General features: G+C 43.0%; 4 protein-coding genes across 8 annotated transcripts; 2 read left to right on the top strand and 2 right to left on the bottom strand.

Annotated features, from left to right (window-relative positions):
• Window positions 1-6,728: 6,728 nt before the first annotated feature.
• Window positions 6,729-10,176, bottom strand: LOC108032806 (alpha-tocopherol transfer protein). 2 transcript variants are annotated; one of them, XM_017106817.3, is made up of 6 exons: window positions 10,032-10,176; window positions 8,158-8,317; window positions 8,012-8,106; window positions 7,392-7,736; window positions 7,134-7,312; window positions 6,729-7,072 (listed from the first exon to the last, which is right to left on the bottom strand). In XM_017106817.3, exons 2-6 carry the CDS (start codon window positions 8,291-8,293, stop codon window positions 6,955-6,957), a joined length of 873 nt encoding a protein of 290 aa, XP_016962306.1. In that variant the 5' UTR covers window positions 8,294-8,317; window positions 10,032-10,176; the 3' UTR covers window positions 6,729-6,954. The 2 variants fall into 2 exon arrangements, with proteins under 2 accessions (XP_016962306.1, XP_016962303.1); XM_017106814.3 differs by lacking the exon at window positions 10,032-10,176 and adding an exon at window positions 8,554-8,780.
• Window positions 10,177-11,807: 1,631 nt separating this feature from the next.
• On the bottom strand, window positions 11,808-15,911 carry LOC108032727 (tubulin-specific chaperone D). Its single transcript, XM_017106707.3, has 5 exons — window positions 14,877-15,911; window positions 13,687-14,820; window positions 13,211-13,630; window positions 12,690-13,156; window positions 11,808-12,632 (listed from the first exon to the last, which is right to left on the bottom strand). The coding sequence occupies exons 1-5, from the start codon at window positions 15,814-15,816 to the stop codon at window positions 12,027-12,029; spliced, it is 3,567 nt and encodes a 1,188-aa protein (XP_016962196.1). The 5' UTR covers window positions 15,817-15,911; the 3' UTR covers window positions 11,808-12,026.
• A 52-nt stretch (window positions 15,912-15,963) lies between these two features.
• LOC108032819 (uncharacterized) lies at window positions 15,964-17,706 on the top strand. Its single transcript, XM_017106833.3, has 2 exons — window positions 15,964-16,367; window positions 16,439-17,706. Exons 1-2 carry the CDS (start codon window positions 16,229-16,231, stop codon window positions 17,329-17,331), a joined length of 1,032 nt encoding a protein of 343 aa, XP_016962322.1. The 5' UTR covers window positions 15,964-16,228; the 3' UTR covers window positions 17,332-17,706.
• Window positions 17,707-18,364: 658 nt separating this feature from the next.
• Window positions 18,365-26,585, top strand: LOC108032562 (THO complex subunit 2). 4 transcript variants are annotated; one of them, XM_017106444.3, is made up of 15 exons: window positions 18,366-18,752; window positions 18,960-19,128; window positions 19,247-19,494; window positions 19,559-19,692; window positions 19,794-20,194; window positions 20,252-21,001; window positions 21,065-21,454; window positions 21,513-21,860; window positions 21,915-22,508; window positions 22,571-23,231; window positions 23,305-23,892; window positions 23,949-23,992; window positions 25,694-25,868; window positions 25,926-25,969; window positions 26,129-26,585. In XM_017106444.3, the coding sequence occupies exons 1-15, from the start codon at window positions 18,523-18,525 to the stop codon at window positions 26,252-26,254; spliced, it is 4,902 nt and encodes a 1,633-aa protein (XP_016961933.1). In that variant the 5' UTR covers window positions 18,366-18,522; the 3' UTR covers window positions 26,255-26,585. The 4 variants fall into 4 exon arrangements, 2 of the variants coding, with proteins under 2 accessions (XP_016961933.1, XP_016961932.1); XM_017106443.3 differs by having other exon boundaries at window positions 23,946-23,992; XR_006368352.2 differs by lacking the exons at window positions 25,926-25,969; window positions 26,129-26,585 and having other exon boundaries at window positions 18,365-18,752; window positions 23,949-25,482; window positions 25,694-25,829.
• Window positions 26,586-26,595: the final 10 nt, after the last annotated feature.

Below are 26,595 nucleotides of genomic sequence, written 5' to 3'. Positions count from 1 at the left end.
GCAAATCACAGTGGGATGGAAAGTTGAAAATAATTACATTTTTATTAACTATTAAAAAAATATTATATTTTTTGTTTTAAAAATAATCAAGAGTTTTGAAATATAACTCAAAATGGTTTGGGTCCCCGAAAAAAATATTTAAATTGAACAACATCAAAAATGAAACTCAGATATTTCTGTATAAAGGAAGATACAAAGATACTTTTCTATCTGCAAGATACATTTCTATCTAATGCCTAGGTAAGTACCTTACGGATAATTTGGATAGACTATTTTGTGGTAATTTTTGTTAGAGGGCCTTATAAGATTACAAAGTTGAGTAAATTTACTTGTAACTAATAATCGTATAGATATGGATTTTGTTATTGTTTTTTAGATTTTACTTTTTCAAAACTTTTTAAGCGACAGAAAAATTCTGGTTTCTAAAAAAAGTTAATAAGTAAGGTAATACTTAATTAATTTAATATAACACTTTATGAAATTACGGTATGAATGATAAATAGAAGTATCTTTAGTTTTATCTACGAACATATTTAGTTAGGCACCAGATAAAGTAATATTGCAATGATTGAGCCACTGTGCAGGAGCACAAATCTATGCTCTAGTCTTCCACTTCGGTGGTGGAATCCCATCCGTAGTGGCTGTTGTTGCTGCTTCCCTTCGGTTCACTTTGGCAGAGCTCTTGAAGTAGGCGTTTTGAATTGCCATGGAGCGCATAAAAAATGGCACACAGACACACCTTATGCTGTCGTCGGCTCCGCCCACTTTGCCATGGTGTGCGTGTGCCCGTGTATCGCTGTGGCTCTCCCCATCTGCGGCTGTATTGGTGCCTGAATATTTATGAGCAACTACCACGGAAATTCCTACATAGCCCCATTCGCCGACTTCCAGTCTCATTTGGCTGGCCATCGTCATAAGAAGTCGGAGATGGAGATGGAGGTGGATATACCATCCACACAAACCTGTATATCCTCCGTTAAGAAATGCGTCCGCAGGAGTGGGTCGCACACACACCAACAGAACCAGGAAATATCCACATCCACTGTTCCATTTTCCAGTGCATAAGTCAATGGGAGATGTTTTAGCCGAGATAAGTCGCTCGATTTGTTTTGGCTCGTATATAATACACTCCCTACGCTACATGAGGTATGTGTGTGTGCTTGCCTTGGCCAAAGGATTCGGATGCCGTGGTGCACAGGTGCATTTTGTTGCTGAGCCAGCGGAAACGGACATGCAGACCCCACCAACCTCCGGCGACCCATCTTGGACATGGGATGCTCTTGTTTTACTTTAATTTGGGCTCTGTTTTTTTCTCTTTTGCGCAAATGTTTTGCCTTCGTTGGCCAAACAGATTCGTCTGATGTAATATTGATATGAGCAGGGATTGAGAGGCTGCTGCCTTGTTTGTGCAACAAGTTCTGGGTGGCCAAAAGGTGGGGAGATGGGAAATTGGGCTAGCAATGCCAATCTATCTTTCGTTTTTTAAACTCTTAAACGCATTCATAAGGAAAAATAGTACATTTGTTGAGCAAAATAGGAGAAATTACCTTTAGAAGTTACCAAAAGTATCAATGTCTACAAAAAGAAACTGTTTTCGGGATAGAAGATTTCTAAGTAATAAACTAGAGAAGGTTGGCATTATATTAGTGGGTATTGTTAATATTTGTATTTTTTTTGGAATGGGGTTTCGAATTGGTATTACAATTTTTATTAATGTTTGATATCTTAATAATGTCGAATTATCTATATAAAAAACGTAAATTATGTTATTCGACTACATACTCTTTTTTTAGTTTTCGAGATCCAACGAACTTAATTATTATTTAAACATTTTGATTAAAATATTACCAATTGGTTTAGGTTTTTCCTAATGTTTCATATTTTACTAAAGCCGATTTATCCAACTAAAGATTTTTTGTTTCCGTTTTTTTGACATAAGATACTTTTTTTTTTGTCGCAGCTTACTTTCAATTAATATTTACAAGAAGTGTTTCATCTATTTCATTTTTATTTAAATAGCAAGAAACGTTTGGAATTTATATTTAATTCTTAACCAGAAACATAAAAAAAACACTAATACAATATTGAAGAAAACTAAATTTGATCCATGAATTTTCTTGCTCTTTTTAAATTATAAACATATTTTTTTTACATATTATTTATTTTAACTTGACTTACACTTCTTCTGCTTTCCAGTTCAACATTTCAATGAACTTCATACCACCCCAGAGAACTATTCTCGTATTTGGTTAACTTGTGAGCCACAGAAGTGACCACAGAAACTTTGTTCCACTTGCTGCTACAACGGGGCTTTGGTTTTTTGTGGCCGTAACCCCCTTCTCCACGGACATCCCCTGGCACACCCATTCTCCACGCAATTGCTGTGTCGAAGGGAATTGCGAAGGGGCGGACGGCATGGAGGCATAAAACAGGGACTCTTCTCGGGCTCTCTGCCAGCAGGAAAAACATAAAACAAAATCAAATCAACTGCTGTGGGTGGTAAATGGGAAATGCAAAGGAAAAGGAAAAGGCGAGGGTGGAAAGGGGAGTGCTGGGCTTCATTGAAGCTTGTCAAAATTAAATTGAACACAATCGAATTATCCTCTGTATGCTCCATTTGGTTGTCTGTGCTGATTTCCAGCGATTGGGGGTTTGAGGCGGATTAACCAGAGTCGGGAAAACCGACGGGGAAAAGGAGACAGAGACAGTGTGTCTGACCAGAAATGAGCAGAAGGGCACTTAAGCATATTAAAAAGGGTTAAAGGTGAGCAAATATTTAACTGCGGCCAATTAAAAATATTGTTAATAATCAACTCGAGAAGAGTCAGTCGGCTGGAGTTCGGGGTTTCGGCCACGTGCTAGCTAACTTTTTTCGATTCCCTTATTTGCACTTAACCCCCATGCCGGAAAGTATGCAATGAGAGCGATGGTAAAAGATAGTCCCAAGGAACAAGGGTGTTAAGGGATTCCAGGTTATCTAAGGAGTAGGATGAGAACAAATACCGAAATTTTGATTATACAAAATTGCATAGGATTGAGTTTATTTATTACTATATGATTCTTGGGATATTAGTCAAATACAAAGAATATTATAAAATGTATTCCAATTTCCAAAAAAAAATTAAAGAATTTGTTTAATTCATCCTTAATCATCCCTAGCTTAGTTTTTAAAGATTGGTTAATAAAATAAAGGAACAAGATTTCATAAATAATATTTCCTTTTCTGATAAATTAAATTAAACTATCCAAGTGACATCCTGAGTATACCTTAGTCGCATTATCCTGCCTAGATCCACCTCGTTTATAAATGCTCTCATTTGCATCCATTTCGAAGGGCTGCCATTGTCAACCGCCGTTGAATCCGAGTGCAAATATTTGTACGCGATTCCTTTCAATTGCATTTCAATTGTTGGCGACGACGCTGATGATGTGTATGTTGATGTCAATAATGATTTCCTCCCGCATCGATTGAACGCATTTGACAATGTTTATTACGCCGGATTAGGCAGCATTACAACTTACGGGAAAGAAGGCGCTCAAACGTGGTCGCCATCCTGCCATGTGGTGATGTGATTGATTGTACCAGGCAGTCTATAACCACCCCCCCCGAATTCCCGCAGATCATCGCCTGAAGTGCACTTTAAGCACGAAGTAGAGTCGTGTTTTATCACAAACAATTTCTGGTGAATCTATAAAAAATCGATTTGGAAAAGGAGGAAAACAAAAAACGTTCAAATCAACCTACCTTCCGTACTCCAGCGGACAGCCAGCGACCTCCGACCTCCTCCTTCTTGCTCACATGTCTCAGTGCACATCTCAGCGGGAGTGCAACTCGATTGGGGGTCGCCTGTGTGATAGGCAATGGTTTTTTACCCGACTTTTGCTCCTAGCTTCGGGTTTAATGACTTGTGACAAGGAATCGATTATTTTGGTTTTAAGTGACATTTATTTTTAAAACATCAATATCGAAGAACAGATTGGACCATATCTTTCAAGCATAGAGGTTTTGTGTGTTCTCCTTAATTCCTAGCTTTAAAGCAAAAAGTTAATAAAAGTGTTGTAAAACGATGTTGTAGTAGTCCTACATAACCTATAAATTTTATTTTTAGTTTATTCAAAAGCAATCTCTACTTGTTAGTGTGATTTTACCTTATTAAAAATTGCCCTTTTATTTTATTAAAAAAAACCCAACCCATCATTTTCCATGTGATGTCTCAATATGGCATTATACGATATAATTTCCATTGGCACACACAGTTGGTAGTCGGTAGTGCAAGGAAAATAAATTTCGCAACCATTTATCACTTGGGTGGCCCTTGGTTGGGCAAACAGGCTTCGTCCTGCCGCAGGACCAGTGGTAATCGGTGTCTGTGGCAACAGGACCATAACGATCCACCATTTATACGGCTTACACCTTCGCCTCGGGCCCGCAATCTTCGTCTTCCGGAGTCAACAAATTGACAGCAAATATTTCAATTATTCTCCACTGGTCCTTATTTATGGAAATCCCCCAAAACAAACCCCATTTCGCGGGACAGGGCCATACTGACCCCCGTTTAGACCAGTTGATGTTTGTTTACAAATCGCTGGACATAATTTATTTGTTCCCATTGTTTTGCTTTTAGCTTTGGATCTGCCTGCCAATCGCCGAATGATAAACTGCTTTCCACGATAACAAAACGGAGGGGGTGTGAGTGAGGGGTTGCTTCGGTCGGGGTCACCCTTGCCAGCTCATTAGGAAGCAATTATCCGTTTAGGGTTGCAAGCACACCCACCCCTTTTGGGTGAACGAAAAATTGAAGGTCAGGTACGCTGTCGACGGATATGTCAACGACTGTCACTTTGACACTGCCTTCGGTGACAGTTGACAGCCGGGGAAACGCCCCCAAATGTGTCCTCTGGATAATATGGCCAATTTCGGAGGTGAGCTGCAGATGAGTAGGAAACGAGGAAGTTCTTAAAGGGATTGGCGTTGTGTGTCCACAGAATAACAAATCAGAGGTTCAAGTTCAAGTGAGAATTGAATTCCGAGTTTGCTAGTAAGATGGATTGTATTTTATTGAGGAATCAATTAATGTTGAGCACCCTATTCGGATTTGTTTGATTAACATTCAGGTGAAATTAAATTTTTCTTTTCTCTTAATAAAAGAAATACAAAATTTAACAATTTTTTAACCATTCTCTTTTCCGTTTACAAAACATAACATAAGTTAGTTTAAATATTTTTGAAGATTTTTAGCTAGTAACTAAACAATTTATTCACCGAACAAATACTGTTGCAAGTCGCTGGTCAAATAGATCTGCCTTTTTGGAATGATAAATGTATAATTTGAATTCCATTATTATATTGACCACGCCACATGTTGGCGAAGGCGAATCCTTAGTCCTTCCGTCCGCCTCCTTTGTTTTTCAATAAAATTCGAATAAATTCAGTTTGCAAGCCATAAATTATGTCCACTTCGGTTTCGACTCACACACGTGTTGCCAGAGGCCAGAAGCCAAAAAGCCAAAATGCCAACTAATAACGCGCATCGGTCGTGCCTCCCAAATGTAGGCTATGCGATGTGTGTTTTTTGTCCGAATGTTTTTTCCGTTCTGACTGCCACTGTGTTACTGTCCCCCCATAAATATTTGCGCAATAAATTTTTTAATCTTGTCGCTTTAATCGCACAAACGTCGCTGCCTTTTATACGCACCCACACAGATGTCCAGCACGCTCACAGATTATGGACTCCCTCACCATAGCTATATAATGCCAACCTAGACCCCCGGTAGCAGCAAAATCAATTTCACTATCATTGACCAAAGGGCAAAGCAAGGCCACAGAGGAGGAAAGTGGGGGATCACAGCTAGACTTTGGATACCCTGGATCCAGATAGTTATTTTTTGAGAAAGAAAATTATCCTTTAAGTCTATAAACTTATTTAAAAACGCGTCGAAACCAAATCAGAACTATTATGCTTACCGCAAATATAATATTTTAATTTTACAAAATGGTTAGCAACAACAATATTTTCTTTTACCACCTGTTTCAACAATTTTATCAAATTTTTAAAGAGTACCTTATAGTCGAGTTCTAAATATTTCCATAGCGCGTTCTTTACCATCTTTTTTGTAAGCTGTACGCAGACGGCAACGACTTCCGGAGGACGGGGGATGATGTTGAGACAAGGGGATTCAATAAAAAATATCAAACATATTCGTAACGGTCAGCAGGAGGAATTCCACAGCCCTCTACTCTTCCTAGGGCTGTATCTCCCCTCTCGCTCACATCCGGTCACAGGACGAGTGCAAACATATTTATGGCCGCCGACTGCATTTTATGCGTTGTCCAACACTCAATTACCATAACGGCGAATGGGCGTGTGGCTAGTTGTCTCGCTCTAGCACCTAACGCACTTTGCATACGAATCGCATAAAACTCGGGAGACCAATATGCTGGACTTCCCTGACCGGAACGAAACTCTGCGGGCTCGTTGGGCAATTTGCTTCGGTTAGGACCAAATTATTATTGCCCCGAGCGCGGTCGTCATCGGTCATTGATGTGGTCGGTAAATGTGCGAAGCATTATAATTTATGTCGCTCCTAACCTCAAATGTTTGGGTCCTAACCTCAAATAGGGTATGATATTTTAGGGGCCCTAATAAAGATTTCTTTACTTAAGAAGAAGTCAGAGTAGATATTTGCAGTTAACAAGTAAAAATAATAGTACTAAACGTAAAGCAAAGTATCTTTAAAAGTTATTTAATTTTAAAAATATCACCTACTTTGTTTGTTTTGACTTTCATATCATTACATAACATTTAAGTAGACAAAATATGGTTTGATTTCCATAAGAGTACAAAATTACAAAAATATTATAATTTCCCTTCAATATATTGAAAGATCCACTGAGAGACCATCAGTTCCTAGTAGAGCACATGCTTATATATGAAACTAAACTAAGCTCGATACCTAGTCAAAGATGAATCCCAATTGTTCCATATCTTTTTGGACTCCATTACTTGAGCACTGCTCTTTCAGCATATCCAGCCAGAGCGTATAAGAGTAATCTTCGTGCAAGCCACCATAACTGAAAGGTTAAAAAATATTACATTTGTAATATGTTATTGATAAATAAACTTTAAAGTTACCGCTTGGGAAGATGTTCAGGATTTATGTGTTTGTGAAGAGAAGCCATATCACTGCCATGGATGTAAAGTTTTTCACGCATGGCGGCATTGAGGAAAGGCTTAAATATCTTGAAAGCTGCATTAAAGACCCAGTTCTGGTTCACAATGTGGAGGGCGGATGTTCTTATGGGCATGGAGGTCTGAAAGCGAATATATAAATATTTTAAAAATATTAAAAAGTTACATTTAGTTTAATATTTCTTGTTTTAAACCACTCACCACCAGCAGGGCAATCATCTTTTGAGCCACACTAGGGCTTAGATGGAGTATGTGTTCTAGGCCCAGATCCTTCAGATCAAAGATTCCCACTCCTCCAACGATCTGTGAGATTGGTTCCAAGCTTCCCAGCTCCTGCAGGACAATGGTGGCCCGGAAAATATCATCCACGGTCACTCGATTGGGTCGCCAGAGCCCAAAACGATAGATGAGTATGCGGTGGCCATGTTGATCCCTGTATGGCGTTACTGTCAGGATATCCGACTGGCCGATATGACGCAAGTCCAGAGGACGAACCTTTTCGTAAAAGGTTTTATTGTGTTCGCGAAACTTATAATAGCTGCAGAGCTGAAATTTGTTGTAACAAATTAGTTAATCGTTAGAAATTATATAATTATTTTATTGGTGTTAACAATACTCTAAGCTCTGTCTTGAAATATTACTAATTATTTCTACATTTCAAGATTCGTATAATGCTTAAAGGACATTTATAGAGATCTTTCGGTAAGTTGTTAAGTTCTTTTAATCCTTATAGAAACAATTTTTTGTTCAATTTCTCTAAAATTATAGAGATTCCCAAAAAAGTTTTTAAAAATAATTTGGTTTTTCGGGTTTTTATTTACCAATCTGTAGCTGTTTTCAATTTTCCAGTAGCGAGCTCTTAAAAATTTTTGCAGATATTTTGCATCGGTGCGGTGTGGCTGGCACTCGTTGTGTTCTGAAAAGGATGTATTATAAAACGAAACCTGCTATGATAAGGATAGCCAACCTAGAATGTAGGTGCGGAATTGTTCGATGATCTGGTCCTTGGAACTGTGGCACTCGCCCTGCTCCTGAGCCAGCCGACGGATGTGCTCCGGAACCTCCTCCTCGGTGATGTTTAATTTGTGCTCGACGGTGGGCATGGTGCGGGATCCACTGTTGGTCGCCTAGAAACGCGCCAAGAGTAAACAAACCACATAATCGTTAGATATAAAATGGCCATAAAGTGTTTGTCTAAGCGATGTTCACACGCGTTTCGCAGCGAATAGTACATAAACAAAGCGCTGGTTGTAAAAAATAACACATCTGACTGCTTGTGACCTCCGGAGTCTCATTGTTAGCAAGATTTTTCACCAGACTGACAGTTCAATTGCAAACTATTGATGGGCGATTTTCTGGTTACCATTTGATGGGTTGCGATCCGCTCGACTTCAAGTGTGAAACTGAGCCCCCGAACGGAATCAGAATCGGGCCAAATGTTCCCAGTCCCAGGCGAAATGCTGTTTGTCGCTACACATGTATGCGACTGCGACCATTAAATATTAAGTAGAATCCGAACAACAATGGACATGATAGCGCGAAGGAGACGGCTAATCGGCCGATAACAGTGTGTCACAGAGCTCGGGGTATTTTTAGTAGGAAGCTTATGTATAATAATGTATAATAATAGTGAACAAAGCAATTAGCAATTAGATGAAATATTTTTGTAAATTTAAATAGGTCTAATATTAATTTATAGGAAAAAATTGAGTCAAATGCTTCTATTGATCTAGAACAAACATTTTAAAGCAATTAATATAATAATGTATTATATTTTCAAGAACTTTTCAAATAGCTGTTTTACCCTTTAGACAACCCAATATTTTACATATTAAAGAGATTGCTCATTATTCCTACCTTTTCTAATCATTTTAATGATGTATATATGATCATTTTTGAAACGAAATATAACAAACAAAATAAATATATATTATATTTTTTTAAGAATTTAGATAACTAGTTCACTTCTTAGGTAACCCGTTTGTATACATACTAAAGAAACTGGTTGGGCTTCTTACATATTATAATAATTTGAATTATTTGAACTTGAAAAATTATACAAAATAAATAAATATATTATATTATCTTTAGGGTTTCTAAATTTTTTGGAACAAAATATTATTTTTTTTTTGTTAATTTGTGACTAATCATATTGTGACTTCTTTCATATTTAATACTAGGTACCACTATATTTCCAAGTTAAACATAATGTTAGCACTTAACTTTTGTAATTCTATAGTACCTATGTTGCAAAGTGTATTTGCTAGGTTCCGTCCCGCCCTTGGCCGGCATCCCCGATGCCTATTCCCGAATCGCAGTGCCAGACCCAGCCTCGCCCTCTGGTGGACCCCGCGATTACGTTATATTGGACCCGGTCCCTGATAAGCCACTATCCACTCGCTCCGTCGATGGCTAATCAGGTCGCTTGGGGTCCGGTGCAATGCGGTGGCTTCGGCACGTACGTATATGTAACTCGAAGATAATGATGATGCCACCGCGATCTCAAAGTGCACACACAGAAATGTCACACGTGGTGGACCGTGTAAAGTGCCCGGGTCAATATTTAATCATATTCAACGAATTCCGACTAATTACAATGTCCGAGGCGTTTCCGAGGGTGTAACCAATTGTTATGGTGGAACTTCACTGCGGCACAACTTCGGTTCAGATGTTAATGAACTCGCCATTGTTGTCGTTAATTATCCCCATACAATTTGAGATAATCCCAAGAATAGTGGGCTCCATTAGCGTGTTTGATAATAGGCAATTATTTGAGCGCCCCGCCTGCCGGCTAGCACCTGGTTTATCACCCCATTAGTTCGGGGTCTCCACTTTCATTACCAGGTAATGTTTCGATCTGAGCTGGGGTCTGGTCACGGTTTTCCGCCTGTAATACTGGGAAGCCGGCTCAACGATGATCGCGCACAAGTGGCATCGCAGAAGTTTGCGATGGAACTGAACTGGGGATCGTTTAGAACAAAACTTTTTATGAACAGAACCCACGATGGAAAAAGTTGAGAAAAAGCGCAGCAATAATGACTACAAACCAGTATGCGCGAACGGGCAACCAGCCTCAGAATGGGGAGAGCTAATTTGCCAAGACGAAGAGGAGAACACACTCGAAGACCGGCTCGAAACGTGATTTATAGTACTTATCCTATATGTCCGCAGCTAATTGCAAGCCCAAAACGTTTTTAATTATATGCTTTGTTACGAATATTTAACAAGTACGTTTGACATTCTTTGGCAATAAAGTTAAGTAAAGCTATGTTTAGATCGTATCATAATCATGAGAGGTCATGGTTGATGATATATATGATATATATGGTTGGGGAAATCCTATCCCAATGGTTTTTATGGTCCGAGTCAGCATTTTCCATGCATATATCAGCTGAAATCCCCGGTTTGTTAGGGTACAAACTGCACTCTGCGTATAGAGAGATCTTAACTGATGCTTGTCAAACGAGAAAATGCAGCATTCGTGGGGGAGAAACCATTTCTGAACGAGATTTGATGGGGGATAGGTTCAATGAGCTCCGATGGCGTCACAGCCCATAGGGCGTTTTTAGTGCCTCACGCGAAATTGTTAAGTAGATCAATTAAAACTACATATTTCCAGAATGTTCCTGGCATCTTGTTTACCATTTAAAACTTGTTTATGGTTCGCTGTGAAAATCGCAAAGGGATAAGGAGGTACATGCCCCCCTGTGACGTATAGTTGAGCAAGGTCAGTCAACAGCAGAAAGAAAACCAGTTCGCTTTTAGCCGTGGTCTTGGCTCTGGCCAGCTATGAAATCAATTGGCTTTGAAATATTCATATTACCAGGTGGTTAATTGAAAACCTATCTGTATTTCAACTGTAAGGGAAATAATTTTGCAGCTTTATGCTACTGCACTATTATCTTTAATCTTGGCTTTTAAAGAAATTAACTATAATTAGCGGATAATTACAGATAAATAAAGGAAAATAAATATTTATGCAAAAACGGTACATAGGAAATATAAGTTATCGCACTTTACGAATTGCTCGGTGGCTTAATTAGAAAGTTTAAATTTATTTTTAATAATTATTTTTGTGACTTTTAGACTAGTGAATTTTTGTAAAGTTAAGCTACAAAAATTACGTTAATAATAATATTTGCTTCATAATAAAAATGCTCCAAGATGACAAAGGTGATGGTAATTTCTGCTAGAGTTGAAATCCTAAATCATAAAGTAAGTTCAAAGTTTAAAGAGTTTTAGCTCAATAAATGTTGACATTATAGTTGTAAAATACAACTTATATCATCTAAATTAATTAAGTGCAAACAAATCTTAAAAAAATAGGCAAAAATATTTTTTTAATTTATTTTTGTTATCTATGGGTGCACTGATACCAGGAACTACTATACCATCATCCTTCTTCGAAAATGTTGGATGTAATCTAGTGTTATCTAGTCTCTTTAACCCTTAGCGCAGTCCCACACCACACTTAGCATGTGGGGTCTTTTCCAGTAGCGACTTCACCTTCCACAGATATAGAATACAACCACCCACATAAAACACAGTCTTGGAAACAATAATAGAATCGATTTTTTAAATATACGTTATACATTCTAAAATATTACACGAAATAGGTAAAAGCAAAGCAATATAATTGTGATTTATTGAGATATTTTTTTAATTTTTAGTAAATATTCTTAGCTACAAAAATAGTTTTCCAGTAATATTAGTTTTAAACTAAATCCAAAAACATTTTTATAAAATTAAAATCTTGTAAGCGTTGTCAGTATTATTGTGCATGAAATATCAAATACATACTAAACATACTGAAGTTCAACTTATACTGCTGCATGTTTATTTATCAGCATTTGCGTGTTGCAAAGCTGCGGCTGCAGCTGCTCCACTCACTGGGGGCTTAATGTCCATCAGGTGACACAACTGGTTCCTTAGAGGGCGCACCTCCACCAGCGGCATGGTCCAGTCGGTTTCCGAAAGCAGGGTAAGGATCTCATCCAAATTATCCTCGGGCACTTCGGTGACATCGCCGTGAAGAGCCAGCGCTTCGTATAGTTTTGTGGCAGCGGTTTTGCGAACATGGACATGCTGCAGTCCAAGGAATACTGAGAGCTTAGAGAGGATGCGCCTGGATAAGCGCGGAACCTGAAGCAGCTGGCAGAAGGCACTAATGCTGGAAGCTGTCTTATACAACTTTTTGTAGCCTTTAACCTCAAGGTTTAGCAGTCTAAAGATATCCTCTGCAAAGGGATTTGATTCATCGTGAAGCACCGACTCCACAGTTCCCGACCCGATGAGTATATCCAGGAAGCTGAGCATGGGATAGGTAACGCGTTCGTTCAGCAGGTGCTCCTCAAAGATCTGAACAACCTCGGAGCAGAGACGAGGCACAGTCTCGGGATTGGAACGTAAAAACTGGAAAAGGGCACTCGATGCATACTTGATCTGCAGAAAAAATATATTTTAGGATCGAAAGAAAGAAAAACAAATCACCGAACTTACCAGAGATTCAGTTAGTTGACCTATGCTGGCACTGAGGCCCAGAAGCACTCTTTTAGAGTAGTCTGGCAGAGCAAGCAGCTCACAGAACAGTGGGAATGTGTGATCGGCAAATAGCCAAAGCACGGAATCGGCATCTGCAGGGAATATTTCCAAAAGTTTCGAATGCTCTCGTATATGTGGAATCCTGGGCTGATGGTGTATCAGTTGGCAGCAGAGACGGCCGCCTAGTCCTCGAGTGCGATCTATCTTCTCCACAGCCTGCTGCATAAAGCCCACCACAATCTGATGGACGTGGTCGGAAGTGAGGAGATCAGGCGGACACTGAGTCACGATCTCGTAGAGCGATGTCATAGCCGCCTCCCGCACCCAAGCTCCAATATCGCCGCGATTGTCCAGCGTGTACTCGTCCAAAGCTTTTAGCAGGCATTTGATAACCTTGTTAAAGTTGGTAGGGTGTGCAAAAGAGTCTGGAAAAGATAAATTGTACTACCATAAAAAACGTGTGGTTATTTAAAACTTACGGATTCCACCTCCATATCCCACAGTTTTTACCACTTTAGTCAAAGCTCTCACGCTTTCTGTGCGCGCCTCGCTCCATCTGTATGTTTGGATATTCTCGCGATCACCCACTTCACCCACCAGGACCGCTTGCAAGGGAGTCAACGAATGCTTCACCAGACTGTCCATTACAGCAGACAGATGGGGACGGATCATAAAGGATGGGAGCACTCCCAAGGCAGCAATGTATCCCATGCGTATGTGCTCCTCCAAATCGTTCTCGGCTCCCATTAAATAGGCGTTGATAATGGCTTCGTTCTCCTGGTGTCTGAAATCCATGCAGTAATATGTGGCGCAGAGTTCACCGAAGGCCTCCACCGCAGAATCTCGAATGGAGGAAGACTTGGTGATCAAGCAGGAATCTATGACCTTTTGCCAGGAAGCTGAAGAAAAACATATTATTAACAATTTCCGTGAAGTAGCATAAATAAATACATACCCACGCACTCGGGCGTCGCTTCCAGTTTGGCCAGACTGCAGTTCTTTATGTAGTTAGTAGTGCAGGACTTCATCAGCTCCCCGCTCATTCCGCGATAACAGTTTTTGTTCATGAACGTTTTTATTAGTTCGTTGAGCTCCACAATCCTTTGATTGGAAAGATAAGTTACGGGTGGATCGCTCTTTTTCTCAAGACTCCGAAGGGCCAGCGTAATCTCTCCCATGGCCAAGACGCAACCATGTCGGCAATTAATATCGATGGTATCGGTTTTGGCCAGCAGTTGTGGCAGCACCACTGCGGCTATGTACTCAGGCTCTCTTAAGGAAAGTTTATACAGGGCTTTGGCTGTCAGCTCCCTTATAGCAGGATCCCAATGGTTTACCTTATGCTGCACTAGATGACTGATTAAAGGTTCCCTGTATACCTCAAACTGTGCAATATAATCACTGATGTTTAGGTAGGAATTCTGCCGAATGCCCACAGAGTAAAAGTCGGTGGTGGTAGAGATCTCGATGCCGAAGGGAAAGTTTCCCAAGCGACCAACACTTTCCTGGAATGCAGCGGAGGCAGCCCGCCTGCAGTTCACCTCACGATCGAACACGGCTACGGTCAGCAGTCCAGATGAGATTTTGTGCACAAAGGGTTTCACGTCATCAGGATTGTAGGCCCTGGCAAATGCCCAGCACATGTAGCAGGCGGAATCGCGGATGTGTTGACCCACGGACATGTAGCCCTTCATTTCATCGTAGAATAGAGCCTGCATAAGGAGAGGAACCAGCTCCTCCAATCGATGTGGCAGCAGTAATCCCCTTTTTGCCAGTTCTGCCAAAGCCAAACATGCACCGTGCCAGGCTTCGTGGGGCTCTAGTGGGTTAAGTATATCAATCACTGAGCCAATGACCTCATCAGCCAGTTCCTTCGGAAGGCGGTTGGTGACTCTGCCCAATCCTTTGGCTGCACTCCAGCGTATATCGTTTCCTCCACTTCGGAGAGCTTGGAGCAGCTCTTCTATCACCTCTTCAATAGCATCGGGCACAATAATCTCTTCGCCTTCTTCTGGCGATACTTCCATAGCAGCTGATTCACCTCCCGCTCCAGCGGCCTGGCTGAGATTGTTGGCCAACGAGCGAGTGCCTATAAAGCAGAGTATTTAAAACGGTTTCATACCGAAATTTACCATTTAAACTTACCCCTTTTGTACCGCCAGCTGGCAATGCGAGGCTTCAAGTGCACCAGTCCGATTCTCTGGACAATTTTCACATAGTTCTTGTACTTGAGAAAGTCGTTGTCGTCCTTGTACTGACAGGAGGTTATCCACTGAAGGAGTTTGTCCGCATAAGGCAGAAGATCTTCGCGCTTGCCGTGCTTTAAAATGGCAGCCACTGCAGCCAACTGGCCGAACTTGACATTCACCGTATCCGCCTGATGCTGCTGCATAATCCAGTCCAGGAATCGCTCCAGATACAGATCCTTGATGTCGCTGCGAATGAAATACTTGGCGGCTAGATAAGCAGCCATGCTGCTGCACGTGTCGTTGGAGGACACATAAAGCTGAATCAGCTCAAAGATGCGTTCCATCTTGGTGTTTTTAGACTGGACATGGTTAATAACACTGCAGTTGGTGGTAGCATTGGGAGTAGTATCATACGCATCCAATCTCGACATGTGAAAGGGGTTTAGGACCAGGATGGACATCCACAGGAGCAGTATATAGCGGGTTTCCCACTGCTCAAATGCCTTGGGATCCTGCTGACCCAGCAGGTCCAGGACGAACTCCAGGTCGCTCAGTTCATGGGGCATAAACTTGACCAGAACCTTGTAGGTGCGAACTTTGCAAATGATGTAGAGATACTTGAAGGCCCCGTGCCGTTCTCCTGTGTCCAAATCCGGCTTGCGTATCTTCTGCAGCAGTTTGCCCAACAGCTCCTCCAAGTGGGGGTCCAGCAGGTGCGGCTGCTCCTGGTATCTGGACAAAACCTGGGCGTACTGCTCGAACTCCCTTTCAAAGGTGCCAGCTGCAATCGATTTGATGTTCTCGATCATCTCCAGCACCTGCTGCAGTTCGGTGAAGTGCTCCAGCGTGTTTGCCGGCAGGTCCTCATCTTTGCAGTCTTCCACGGGATTCGACATGGCTGTTTATCTATTTAATTGAGTTTAAAACCCACAGCCGGCAAAAAAAGCGATTTGTTTGTGAATCACTCAAGTCGGCCAGAGTTGCCACCTCGTAAGTGTGACCGTTTTGTTCGCAGCAGGAATACCCCCGATCAGCTGTTTGACCAGAGTTGCCGGGTTAGGTTTTGCGTGGCAAAGGGAAGCAGTCAGATTTTATCGTTAGGAAAATTTTATTTTCCTCTAATTATCCGCGAAGCGTAACAAAGTGAGCTGGGTTTCTGGATACCAAGTTCAATACATTACAAATAACCGCTCACACATTCGTCGAGTTTGCTGTGAGCGCGTTGGGTCGTAAAAATCGCTGTGAAAGTGCAGAAACCACCGGAGCATTGCATTGTTGACAAACCACAATTTCTGGCCCGCATCAAACATGAAATCGGATAACTTCCGGCTCATAGCGGAGGTGGCCAAGCGCCGGTGCCTGTGGGACACCAACTTGGCCATGGCCTACCGCAACCAGGAGGCGGCGGCCCAGTGGGCCGCTGTGGCGCAGATTCTGCAGCAGGATGGTGAGTGGCGGGCAAGGCAGTGGGTCTTGTGCCTAGACAACTATAAATAACACCTATTACATTCTTCCCAGTCACCCTGTGCAAGAAGCGTTTCAAGGGAATGCGTGACAGCTACCGGGCGGAGGTGCGCAAGATCCAGCAGCAGCGCATCCAAATGTCCCACTGGACTTACTTTCGATCGCTGGAGTTTATGCGTCACCTCTTCGATCCGGAGCATCTGGTGCCCTTTCCCCCAGAGGTCTACGATCTGGACGCAGAACAGCAGGAAGACTGCGACTCCACCCGGCTGGTGGACTTTGCCATCGATGTGGACTTGGAAAACGATGACTCCGTTGACTTTGAGATCATCGGGGACATTTTCAAGCGCGAATCGTCGGTGCCCCAGGATTCGGGTTCAGATGGCGGTTCGCTAATCAAGCCTTTGGAGCCCAGATCCCCAGCTACCCAGGATCTCTCGCCCACCTTGCCTTCGCCCATGCACTTGCCGCTTAAAAACAATAACCAATTCCTGCCACGCCCGCCAAAAAGGGGTCGCCGTCGGAAGACCTCCCCCGAGTACGATGGCCCCATTTCGAATGGCCAGGCCACGCCGTGTTCTGCCGCTGAGGCCGACCTCAAGAACGATTCGGACTACAGCTTCATGGTGAGCATGGTGCCGCACGTTAAGACGCTGTCAGCCATCAGCAATCTAAAGTTTCGCATGGAGATGGCACGAGTTTTGGTGGAACTCCGGAAGGAGGATGAGCAGATGCTTGAAGGAGTGGGACGTGAAGGAGTGGGTGGCTTGCCGAGACTAACGCCCGCTCCGGATTCCAGTTACGCCTCTCAACCGGAGGAACCCCAATGCTATGTCTCCAATTCCAGTTACCACAACGGTAGCCCTGAATCCCCATCCTCGTACGACTTTGTAGACAGCTCCATGATTGAGTGCGATGTCAAGATTGAGAACGAGGCCCTGCTTTGAGAATTGGGTTTCCAATTTACTACCAATTAGCAATCATCCAAATTAAATTTACGATTTTACATTCACATGGATTTTCTTAAGAATCCCCCTTACAATTTTAGTCTTCATTTTATATTGATTTAATTTTATATTTACTGTACTCAATGTAAAGTATGCTCTTGATTTGTACGTCATAGCATTATGCCTAATATAAGACCGTTTTCCCCATGATTTTCTTGCGTTTGAACACGTATTATGTTGTTCTAGGTAAATGTTTACAAATATAAAAATTGTGTTCAAATCATTTTCATCTGTTAAAGCTATATTCGTATATATTTCTTTTAGAAATGGTCAGGCCTTCAAGCTAAAAATAAAAACTGAGCTATACAACGACTAGAGGAATTTTGTTTAAATATTTTCTGTATAATTTTTTTAGAAATGTGGTTGAATACTCGAGATCAAGAGTAGATTAATGTGTGTAATTATTTATATAATGCTATTTTTGAAAGTGAAAAGACCCTATCAGTTTTGGTTCCTATTTGGGCACTTAATCATTTAAAATTTCAGCAGCCAGTGTGCTAATGCACATATGTAAATTCATTGATTGATTGAGATTGCATTTAAAGGGATTTCTTTATCATATGCGCATACAAATTAATAAAAAGGGTCAACGTATTGAAAAGGGGGCTGAGATGGAGGATTTCTAAGAAACTTCGGGAATAAGATGTGCAGATGCATGTCGTATTTATTCCACACTAGAAAAGATAAAATCAAGAAAAGGTTTCCATTGAATTTATTACAATATTACTCAATAATAATAATAAAGGGCTCATAATAGGCATAGGTAATACATATGGATAAGGATAAACAAAATAGTACATAAACATGAATATTTCGATTCGAAACAGAACATTTGTACATAAACATGAATATTTCGATTCGAAACAGAACATTTGAAAAACATTTCAAAACTGAACTTGTTTCATATCAAGCGTTCCCAAAATAAGGTCACCTGAGTTCGGAAGTCGTAGGACATTTTCGGCTCGCCGCCTGGCATTCGCACTGACCGCGAAACGGTCACACTGTGTCACTGCTTCAACATAAAGTGTGAAAATTTGCGGAAATATTTCTACAAGTACAGCGATCTAATCGATTCGGGAGCACAAGTGAGCCCCCGCAGCAAAGCGCCCGCGTGTTCCACCTGATCCGAGGATGCAGAGATCCACAGAGCGGATACGACGGCTGAAGAAGCTGAAGAGCGTTACGGGAACGCAAGACGGTGGCGGCAGCGTTGGCGATGGAGCGGCGGCTACGGCGGAAAACCGGACCTCCGAGATGTCGGACACAAACGGCGGAGCCTCGAGCGGATCGGGCGGAAAGGAGCCCGGCTCCCTCAATCTGGACATCTTCAAGCACTTTGACAAGTCCGGACGAAGCGAATTGTACGTGTGTGGTTCCACGCTCAGACACCGATACAAACGCAGCCAGAGATATACATATATGCACACGCGCACACACACTCGCAGTACAGTGGCTGCCGTCAGTCTGTGTCCTGCTGCTGGATATTCGCGCGCGCTCTTGTGTCGACTGTTTGGACCCACTGTGTGTTCTTCCATCTCACCATAGCTAAATTAAACGTTTACTTCTAGCCTGAAGTACCTCAAGCAGCAGCTGCAGGATGCGGCCGATACGCCCGTCTACGACCAGAACGGCGACTTCAAGCAGGGCATCTCCCATGCCATCTACCAGCTCCTCTGGCAGGCCCTGCGCCACACTCACAAGAAGGACCTGGTGCTCCATCTGCTCCTGGAAGTCGTGGTGAGTGGGAAAATATCGTGTGTAGCAGGGGATTCGTTCTAGGGCTAAATTGTAGTTGAAATCCACATTACATCGTCTATGCACCACTTATGTAATAGAAAAATTATGTTTTTCTCAGGCCCTCCATGCGGACTTCCCCAGCCTTATAGTGGACGTGATAAACATTCTGGACAGCGAAACATCTCTTATTACCGATGACTTTCAAGAGCTGCGACATGCCTTCGTGCAGCTGGTCAAGGACTTGGACAAGGTGGTTCCAGAGAGTTTGTTGAAGGAGCGATTGGAAATCGATACGCTACAGGAGGCGGGTATTGTCAAGAACAAGAGCTTCTACTCCAAGTTCATCAAGGTCAAAACAAAGTTGTAGTATGTATTATAACAGTCATTTTGGTTTGATTAATTATGTAATTCCCTCCTTCCCTTTTTTAAGCTACAAGCAGCGTCGTTTTAATCTCTTTCGTGAGGAGAGCGAAGGCTTCGCCAAGCTTATTACAGAGCTCAATCAAGAATTCGATGAGAATACCACGCCAGAGGGCATTATGGACATCATTAAATCCCTGATAGGTAATACATTTACTTTACATATCTTAGGTCCAATCGACCCACAAAGCTTTACGGGGACTTTGTATAGTTAAATATTAAATATTGATTAATCCTTTGCACAGGCTGCTTTAACCTCGACCCCAATCGCGTGCTGGACATTGTTATCGAGTCTTTTGAGACTCGCCCAGATCGCTGGAACTTGTTCATCCCCCTGCTGCGCAGCTACATGCCCACCGGTGCCATAATTTGCGAGGTCCTTGGATACAAGTTCTGCCACTTTAAGGACTCCCGCACACCCCGCTCTTTGTACCATGTTTGCGCCCTTTTGCTTAAGCACGGCGTCATCGAGCTGAACGATGTCTATGTGTGGTTGACTCCAAACGACGGGAGCATCAAGGCGGACTGGGAGGAGGAGTTGGCGGATGCCAGGGAAATGGTGCGCAAGCTCAACCTCATTCAAACCAATAAGAAGGAAGACGAAAAGGATCCCCCACCGCCTCCCTCTGTTAAAAAGTTCAATGAGGTACAGGTAGTAAAGGCTAGTAAAAATGAATTCTACTAATATTATTCTTTTAACCAGGAAAAATACAATGCCAATCAAAAGTTTGGTCTCTGCGAGGCACTACTTAAAGTGGGTGACTGGGAGAACGCCTACAAAATCATCCAGAAACTGCCGGAGCAGGCGGTTGTGCTTCAGGAACCTATTGCCCGTGCGATTGCCGATCTGATTCACCTCTCCGTGGAGAGCATCTACTATAAGAAGTGCTTTAAGGCGCCTGCCGGAAGGAGGCAGAGTAGAAATCGGTTGTACGACGATTCCAAGTTGATAGCCAAGATGCAGGCAAAGGAATTCAGCGATTTGCGCAAGTACACCTGGCCGATGGCTAATGTGTTGGGTCCCGCCATGCACTACGATACAGTGCTGATGTACAAGCTAATCCGCATTATGCGAAAGCTAGTAGTGGAAATGGGCGTGGATAGCTTGAATGGACCACCTCCGAATTCGGAGGCGGAGCAGCACTACTATGACATTATGAGCGCGCTGGATGCCTGCATTCTGCCCTCTCTTCTCTACCTGGACAACAACTGCTCGATGTCCGAGGAGATTTGGGCAGTGCTCAAGTACTTCCCGTACCATTTCCGCTACAGTTTGTACGCACGTTGGAAGAACGATAGCTACCAGCTGCATCCAAATTTGATTAGGCGGTGTGGATTGGCTCAGCGGGATATCAAGGCGCTGATGAAGAGAGTGAGCAAGGAGAACGTTAAACAGCTGGGTCGCCTGGTGGGCAAGTACAGCCATTGTGCCCCAGGACTGCTGTTTGATTATGTGAGTTTATTATACATTGTTTTGTTAATTGAATGTTTCTTAATTGTATTTCCTTTTCAACAGATCCTTTTGCAAATACAAATCTATGACAATCTCATAGGGCCCGTCTGCGACATGCTCAAGTATCTAACTGCCCTATCCTTTGACTGTTTGGGCTACTGCATCATCGAGTCTCTGACGTTAACGGGTCGTCTAAGGTTCAAGGATGATGGCACCTCCTTATCCTTGTGGCTTCAAAGCCTGGCCTCCTTCTGCGGCACCATCTACAAGAAGTACAGCATCGAGCTGAGTGGACTGCTGCAGTACGTGGCCAACCAGCTGAAGTCGCAGAAGAGTCTGGACTTACTGATTTTGCGGGAGATCGTGCACAAGATGGCGGGCGTGGAGTCCTGTGAGGAGATGACCAACGATCAGTTGCAGGCCATGTGTGGTGGCGAGCAGCTCAGGGGAGAGGTAAATATCCATGTTACTTTATTTTACTATACGTTAAAGAATTTCTTTCTTTTTACAGGCTGGTTACTTTAGCCAAGTTAGGAATACGAAAAAGTCGTCCAATCGCTTGAAGGAAGCCTTGGCCAACAATGATCTCGCCGTGGCGATTTGCCTATTGATGGCCCAGCAAAAGCACTGCGTGATCTATCGCGAGACGGCGGCGCACAGTCATTTAAAGCTGGTGGGAAATCTCTATGACCAGTGCCAGGACACCCTTGTCCAGTTTGGTACCTTCCTAGGGTCCACCTATTCGGTTGATGAGTATGTGGAGCGGCTGCCCTCTATTATAACCATGCTGCGGGAGTACCACATCAATACAGATGTGGCTTTCTTCCTGGCCAGGCCCATGTTCACGCATCAAATCAATGTAAGTCTGATTAATCTAATTATTCTTCACATTGTTAAGCCTTAAACTCTACAGCAAAAATACGATCAACTGCGCAAGGCTGATCCGAACGCCAAGAAGCTGACCACGGCGCAAAAGCTGCAAAAGTACTTGGAGGCCACGCAGCTGATCATGAACCCCATTGTGGAGTCCGTGCGACCACTGCACAGCGCTAAGGTATGGGAGGACATCAGTCCGCAGTTCCTGGTAACCTTTTGGAGTCTGAGCATGTACGACTTACATGTGCCGAACGAGAGCTATCAGCGGGAAATTGGCAAGCTAAAGCAGCTGGCCCAGCAGGCGGCCGAGGGCAAGGACTCGAACCAGTCCAAGAACAAGAAGGAGCAGGAGCGGTACATTGCGCTAATGGAGAAGTTGAACGACGAGCGCAAGAAGCAGCACGAGCACGTGGACAAGATCTCACAGCGGCTGCAAGAGCAGAAGGATAGCTGGTTCTTGCTTCGATCTGCCAAGTCGGCCAAGAACGACACCATCACGCAGTTCCTGCAGCTCTGCCTTTTCCCGCGTTGCACCTTCACAGCTTTAGATGCACTTTACTGCGCCAAGTTTGTGCACGCTATACACAACCTCAAGACTTCAAACTTTTCTACCTTGCTGTGCTACGATCGGGTAAGAAGTACTAAATATCTTTATATTGTAAACAAAAACTTACCCTGTTCTATATTTTGTAGATATTCTGTGATATCACATATTCGGTTACTTCGTGCACGGAGGGCGAGGCTACGCGGTATGGTCGTTTCCTGTGCGCCATGCTGGAGACCGTGATGCGCTGGCATGCGGATCAGGCGGTATTCAACAAAGAGTGCGCCAACTATCCTGGTTTTGTGACCAAGTTCCGTGTGAGCAATCAGTTCTCGGAGGCTAACGACCACGTTGGCTACGAGAACTACCGCCATGTGTGCCACAAATGGCACTACAAGATCACCAAGGCGATAGTCTTTTGCTTGGACTCGAAGGACTTTATGCAGATCCGAAATGCACTGATCATATTGATGCGTATCCTGCCTCACTACCCAGTTCTTGCCAAGCTGGCTCAAATCATAGAGCGTAAGGTGGACAAGGTGCGGGAGGAGGAGAAGACGAAACGTCCGGATCTGTATGCCATCGCCTCTAGCTACATTGGCCAGCTGAAGCTGAAGACCCCTCACATGCTCAAGGAGAGCGATTTCCACCAGATGGCCGAGAGGTCCAGCAAGGAGTCTCCAGCCGGCACTGGTGTACCTAGCACTCCCATCAAAGCGGAGAAATTGTCGCCCACATCACCACCGCTGCAAGGGAAGGTCGCCAGCGGAGGCGCTCCTTCGGGCCCCAAGGAGCCCGAGGCGAAAGCAGGTAGGAAAACTAATTAAATTAAATGAAACCTTTACGCAAGGTTACTAATTATAAAATCATCTTTTTCTACTAGCACCCCTCCGCGAGTCAAAGAGCGTTAAAAGCGAGGGCAACAGCGTCACTTTGGTGTCTACAACGAGCTCAACGGCATCCAACAACGATCGTGACAGCAAGCAACGTGATTTGCCTGCACCACGGGAGTCCCAATCCCGCATCAAGGATGAGACAGTGGAGCAGACAAACAACGGCAGCAATGGCAGCAGGCAGAGTGAAAGCCGCAATCGGGATGTGGAGCGAGACAGGCAGGACTCGCATGATCCGCGACACGGGAGCGTTAGTAGTCATCGCAGCTCCAGGGACACGGTGAGGGTCAAGGAGCGTACAGAAGCCGAACAGCATCAGCGGTCGCGGGAACGTTCCCAGCGTCTGGAGGAGCTGGAGGCGCAGCAGCGGAAGCGCGAGAAGACATCGCGCCGCGCCGGCGAAGAGCGTCATCGACATGGAGATGGCGTCGAGACGGTGGACCTGGTTGCCAACACCGACAATCGTCACTACGAGGAGTTTGAGGGACGCATGAGGGATCTCAGCTCAGTTTCCAACGAAAGCAACGGCTCAATGCAGCATCGGCAACGTAGCCATGAGACCATTGAATACGAAAAAGGTACGTAGTTTATCTAGTTTATGGGACGTTCAATTTGTAACCTTTCACTTTAGTAGATTCAAAGCGTCGCAAATTGGAATCGTCAACCAGCAGTTCAAAGGTTAGTAGCATATGGTTGCAGACATAAGTACGCTAAGACATCAACAATATAAAACAACAACACTACGATGACGATCGAATCTGGAGGGCAAATACATCAAGTTCTGATTGAGCCAGGGAGACATAAACCGATTTGCAACACCAACTACTACTCTGTGACTCCAAATTCAACAAAACAACAACGAACCCCACCATCCTAAAAAATATCAAAACCAATACTGATGCTTGATGCGGTGGACCCCGTTCTCATCTGAAATATTCCCTAGTTCTAAGTATCAAATTAGTATACTCCGGGGTTTTAGTTTTAAGCATAGATATAAGCAAAAAGTGAAACTTTTTAGACCAATGTGACAGGAACTTCGTTCACTTAAAAAGAAAGAACACATTTTTTTTTCAAATTTGTTAATTAGTTGTAATAGGTTAAGAGTAGTTTTTAAATTAACGGACCGAATTGAAGTACTGGGACCATGAAGACGACAATCAAATGCCAAAAGACGAATCTGGATTTCCTGGAAGCCCGGAGGATACTAGTTTGAAGAAGTTGTCGACAAAGGAGTATTTGGAAAATCCCCTCTCAAGTTAAAAGGATGCAAAAATCGCCGAGGATTTCGCTGGAAGCCTCGAGGATACTCGCTCGAAGAAGAAGTATACGACAAAGAAGTTGTTGGAAAATCTCTCGAGTTAATAGGAAACACTGACAGGATAGGAAACAAGACACTTTGACTGAATCTACAAAGGAAAAAAAAGTGAAATCATCAAGAATAATCATAAATTATTCAAAGGCCAAAATAAAAGTCTTCAATACGTTGTGAAACTATTCCGCAATAGTAACAAAGTAGCTAAGCCGGAAGAATTAAGAATGTTCTGCCATGGAAATCAAAATAATGGAATTTTTGAAACTTGTACTTAAATCATCATCCCCTTGTTAATTTGTGATGAAACGCGAAGAGCTGATCGATAAAAGTATGAATCAAAATCTCTGCAAACCGTTCGAGCTGCATGTTAACCCATCCTCCCATGGCTCCAAAGAGCCATTACAAGATGAACATCTACAGAAAATATTTCATCTGGATTCAACTACACTGTTTTAAAATTGTAAATTATTAAACTGGAGTGCCATGGAACAAATAATGGATAAACTTATACTTTTACATTCCGGATTATCAATTAACAATGTTTTGGATCACTGGAATTTTTAACAATAAGACTGGAACAACCTATGTCTTACATTCCCAATCATCAACACAAATATGTTCGGATCCGGACTATCAACATAAACATAAAAAGAAACTGTCATCTATACATCCCAACGTGGATTACTTGCTGCAGAATTTCTTTAATAATACTCCAACATTGGCCATGTGGACATCGCCCAAAATCCGGAAGAAACCCCGTGGATCTTCGACTCTGCCGCCACCCTGATTACTCACCTGCCGTTACCTGTGCGGCCCAGTTTAGTTGTTAATACGTTGATGTTGAGACTGCGCACTGGTAAGTGATGGGCGCGTGGTGGGGACGACGGATTTATAAACCATATTAGACATAGGACACTAAACGGACTCCGGGGCAACACCGATACAGTTGTACCATTTCGGTTTTTTTTCTTCCAGTTTTAAGTAGTTAGACCCACATTGTAAAAAGATTTAGCGGAGGCAAGAAGTTCAATATGTGTTTACCAACCATTAATCCCGTGCCGTTGCAGAAGGTGGAGGAACTGGTGGACAGCGTGAAGAAGGCGCGTGGCCTCAAGACCAAGGAGCGCAACAAGGACAAGCTGTCGGATGAGGAGCGGGACGCTCGCAAGGATCGCAAGCTGGGACGCAAGCGCGATCGCACCGAGGAGTCGAACAGCAACGAACACAAGCGCCGGCGCGAAGGTGAGGCAAGAATGATTTTCCGGATATTCAAGACATTCAAGAATGAAAAATTTTTAGCACAAAACGGTGAAGAAGAACTGCGGGATAGAGAGCGGCATAGGGTGAGTTAACATCCTGTTTCTGGTAAATTAAAGCGAAAAATCTGAATGTAAGTGGTGCAGCAGCGGTATCGCATGGTTTACTAGGATGCTGCTGCGTCGTTTACAATCTTTCTTAATATGGCATACTATCCCATTACTAAAATATATGCTATTTTACAGGAAAAGTCACCGCGGGAGCGTTCACATGAAAAATTCGATCGGGAACGGGGCGGTGCGAGCAGTTCACGGAACGAGGAGCGACAGTACATCAGCAAGACCACCCGCTCCTCCAGAGTGAACTACTAAACGCAGTTGGGGATGTTGCTCCCCCGTCCTGTGCATTGTGAAGCGCATTTTGTTTTATTTTTAAAGAATTTTGAATAGCTTGTCCAGCTGGATAAACTATGTAAGAAAGAGCGAAGATCATTTTGAAACGTTTACAATTTTTAGTGACTATTTTAAAAAGAGAGATCCAAACAATTACACTGTAAAAATAACTAAACTTTTGTGTTCATTTAATGGGACTTAAAAGAGCCTTCAAATTTGTTTATTGATTCCATTCCCCAAGAGATAATGAAAATGTGTTAGAATATTGATTTTTGTGCATAATAAAATTGTATATTTGCCATCAGATTAAGATATAAAAA

Source organism: Drosophila biarmipes, chromosome 2L (genome assembly GCF_025231255.1).
Source record: "Drosophila biarmipes strain raj3 chromosome 2L, RU_DBia_V1.1, whole genome shotgun sequence".
Taxonomy (NCBI): Eukaryota; Metazoa; Arthropoda; class Insecta; order Diptera; family Drosophilidae; genus Drosophila; species Drosophila biarmipes.
This window is presented reverse-complemented; position numbering and strand designations above follow the sequence as displayed.

What these genes read in the sequence shown, in the direction of transcription:
- LOC108032806 (XM_017106814.3), bottom strand. An exon ending in ATTCCGCACCTACATTCTAG is followed by an intron (nt 8,107 to 8,157) that starts GTTGGCTATCCT and finishes CATCCTTTTCAG; the next exon opens with AACACAACGAGTGCCAGCCA. An exon ending in AGATGATTGCCCTGCTGGTG is followed by an intron (nt 7,313 to 7,391) that starts GTGAGTGGTTTA and finishes ATTCGCTTTCAG; the next exon opens with ACCTCCATGCCCATAAGAAC.
- LOC108032727 (XM_017106707.3), bottom strand. Translation starts at nt 15,816, where the DNA reads ATGTCGAATCCCGTGGAAGACTGCAAAGATGAGGACCTGCCGGCAAAC. An exon ending in AGCGACGCCCGAGTGCGTGG is followed by an intron (nt 13,631 to 13,686) that starts GTATGTATTTAT and finishes GTTTTTCTTCAG; the next exon opens with CTTCCTGGCAAAAGGTCATA. An exon ending in GTCAACTAACTGAATCTCTG is followed by an intron (nt 12,633 to 12,689) that starts GTAAGTTCGGTG and finishes TTTTTTCTGCAG; the next exon opens with ATCAAGTATGCATCGAGTGC.
- LOC108032819 (XM_017106833.3), top strand. Translation starts at nt 16,229, where the DNA reads ATGAAATCGGATAACTTCCGGCTCATAGCGGAGGTGGCCAAGCGCCGG. An exon ending in GCAGATTCTGCAGCAGGATG is followed by an intron (nt 16,368 to 16,438) that starts GTGAGTGGCGGG and finishes CATTCTTCCCAG; the next exon opens with TCACCCTGTGCAAGAAGCGT.
- LOC108032562 (XM_017106443.3), top strand. Translation starts at nt 18,523, where the DNA reads ATGCAGAGATCCACAGAGCGGATACGACGGCTGAAGAAGCTGAAGAGC. An exon ending in AAGGTCAAAACAAAGTTGTA is followed by an intron (nt 19,495 to 19,558) that starts GTATGTATTATA and finishes CCCTTTTTTAAG; the next exon opens with CTACAAGCAGCGTCGTTTTA. An exon ending in CATCATTAAATCCCTGATAG is followed by an intron (nt 19,693 to 19,793) that starts GTAATACATTTA and finishes TCCTTTGCACAG; the next exon opens with GCTGCTTTAACCTCGACCCC.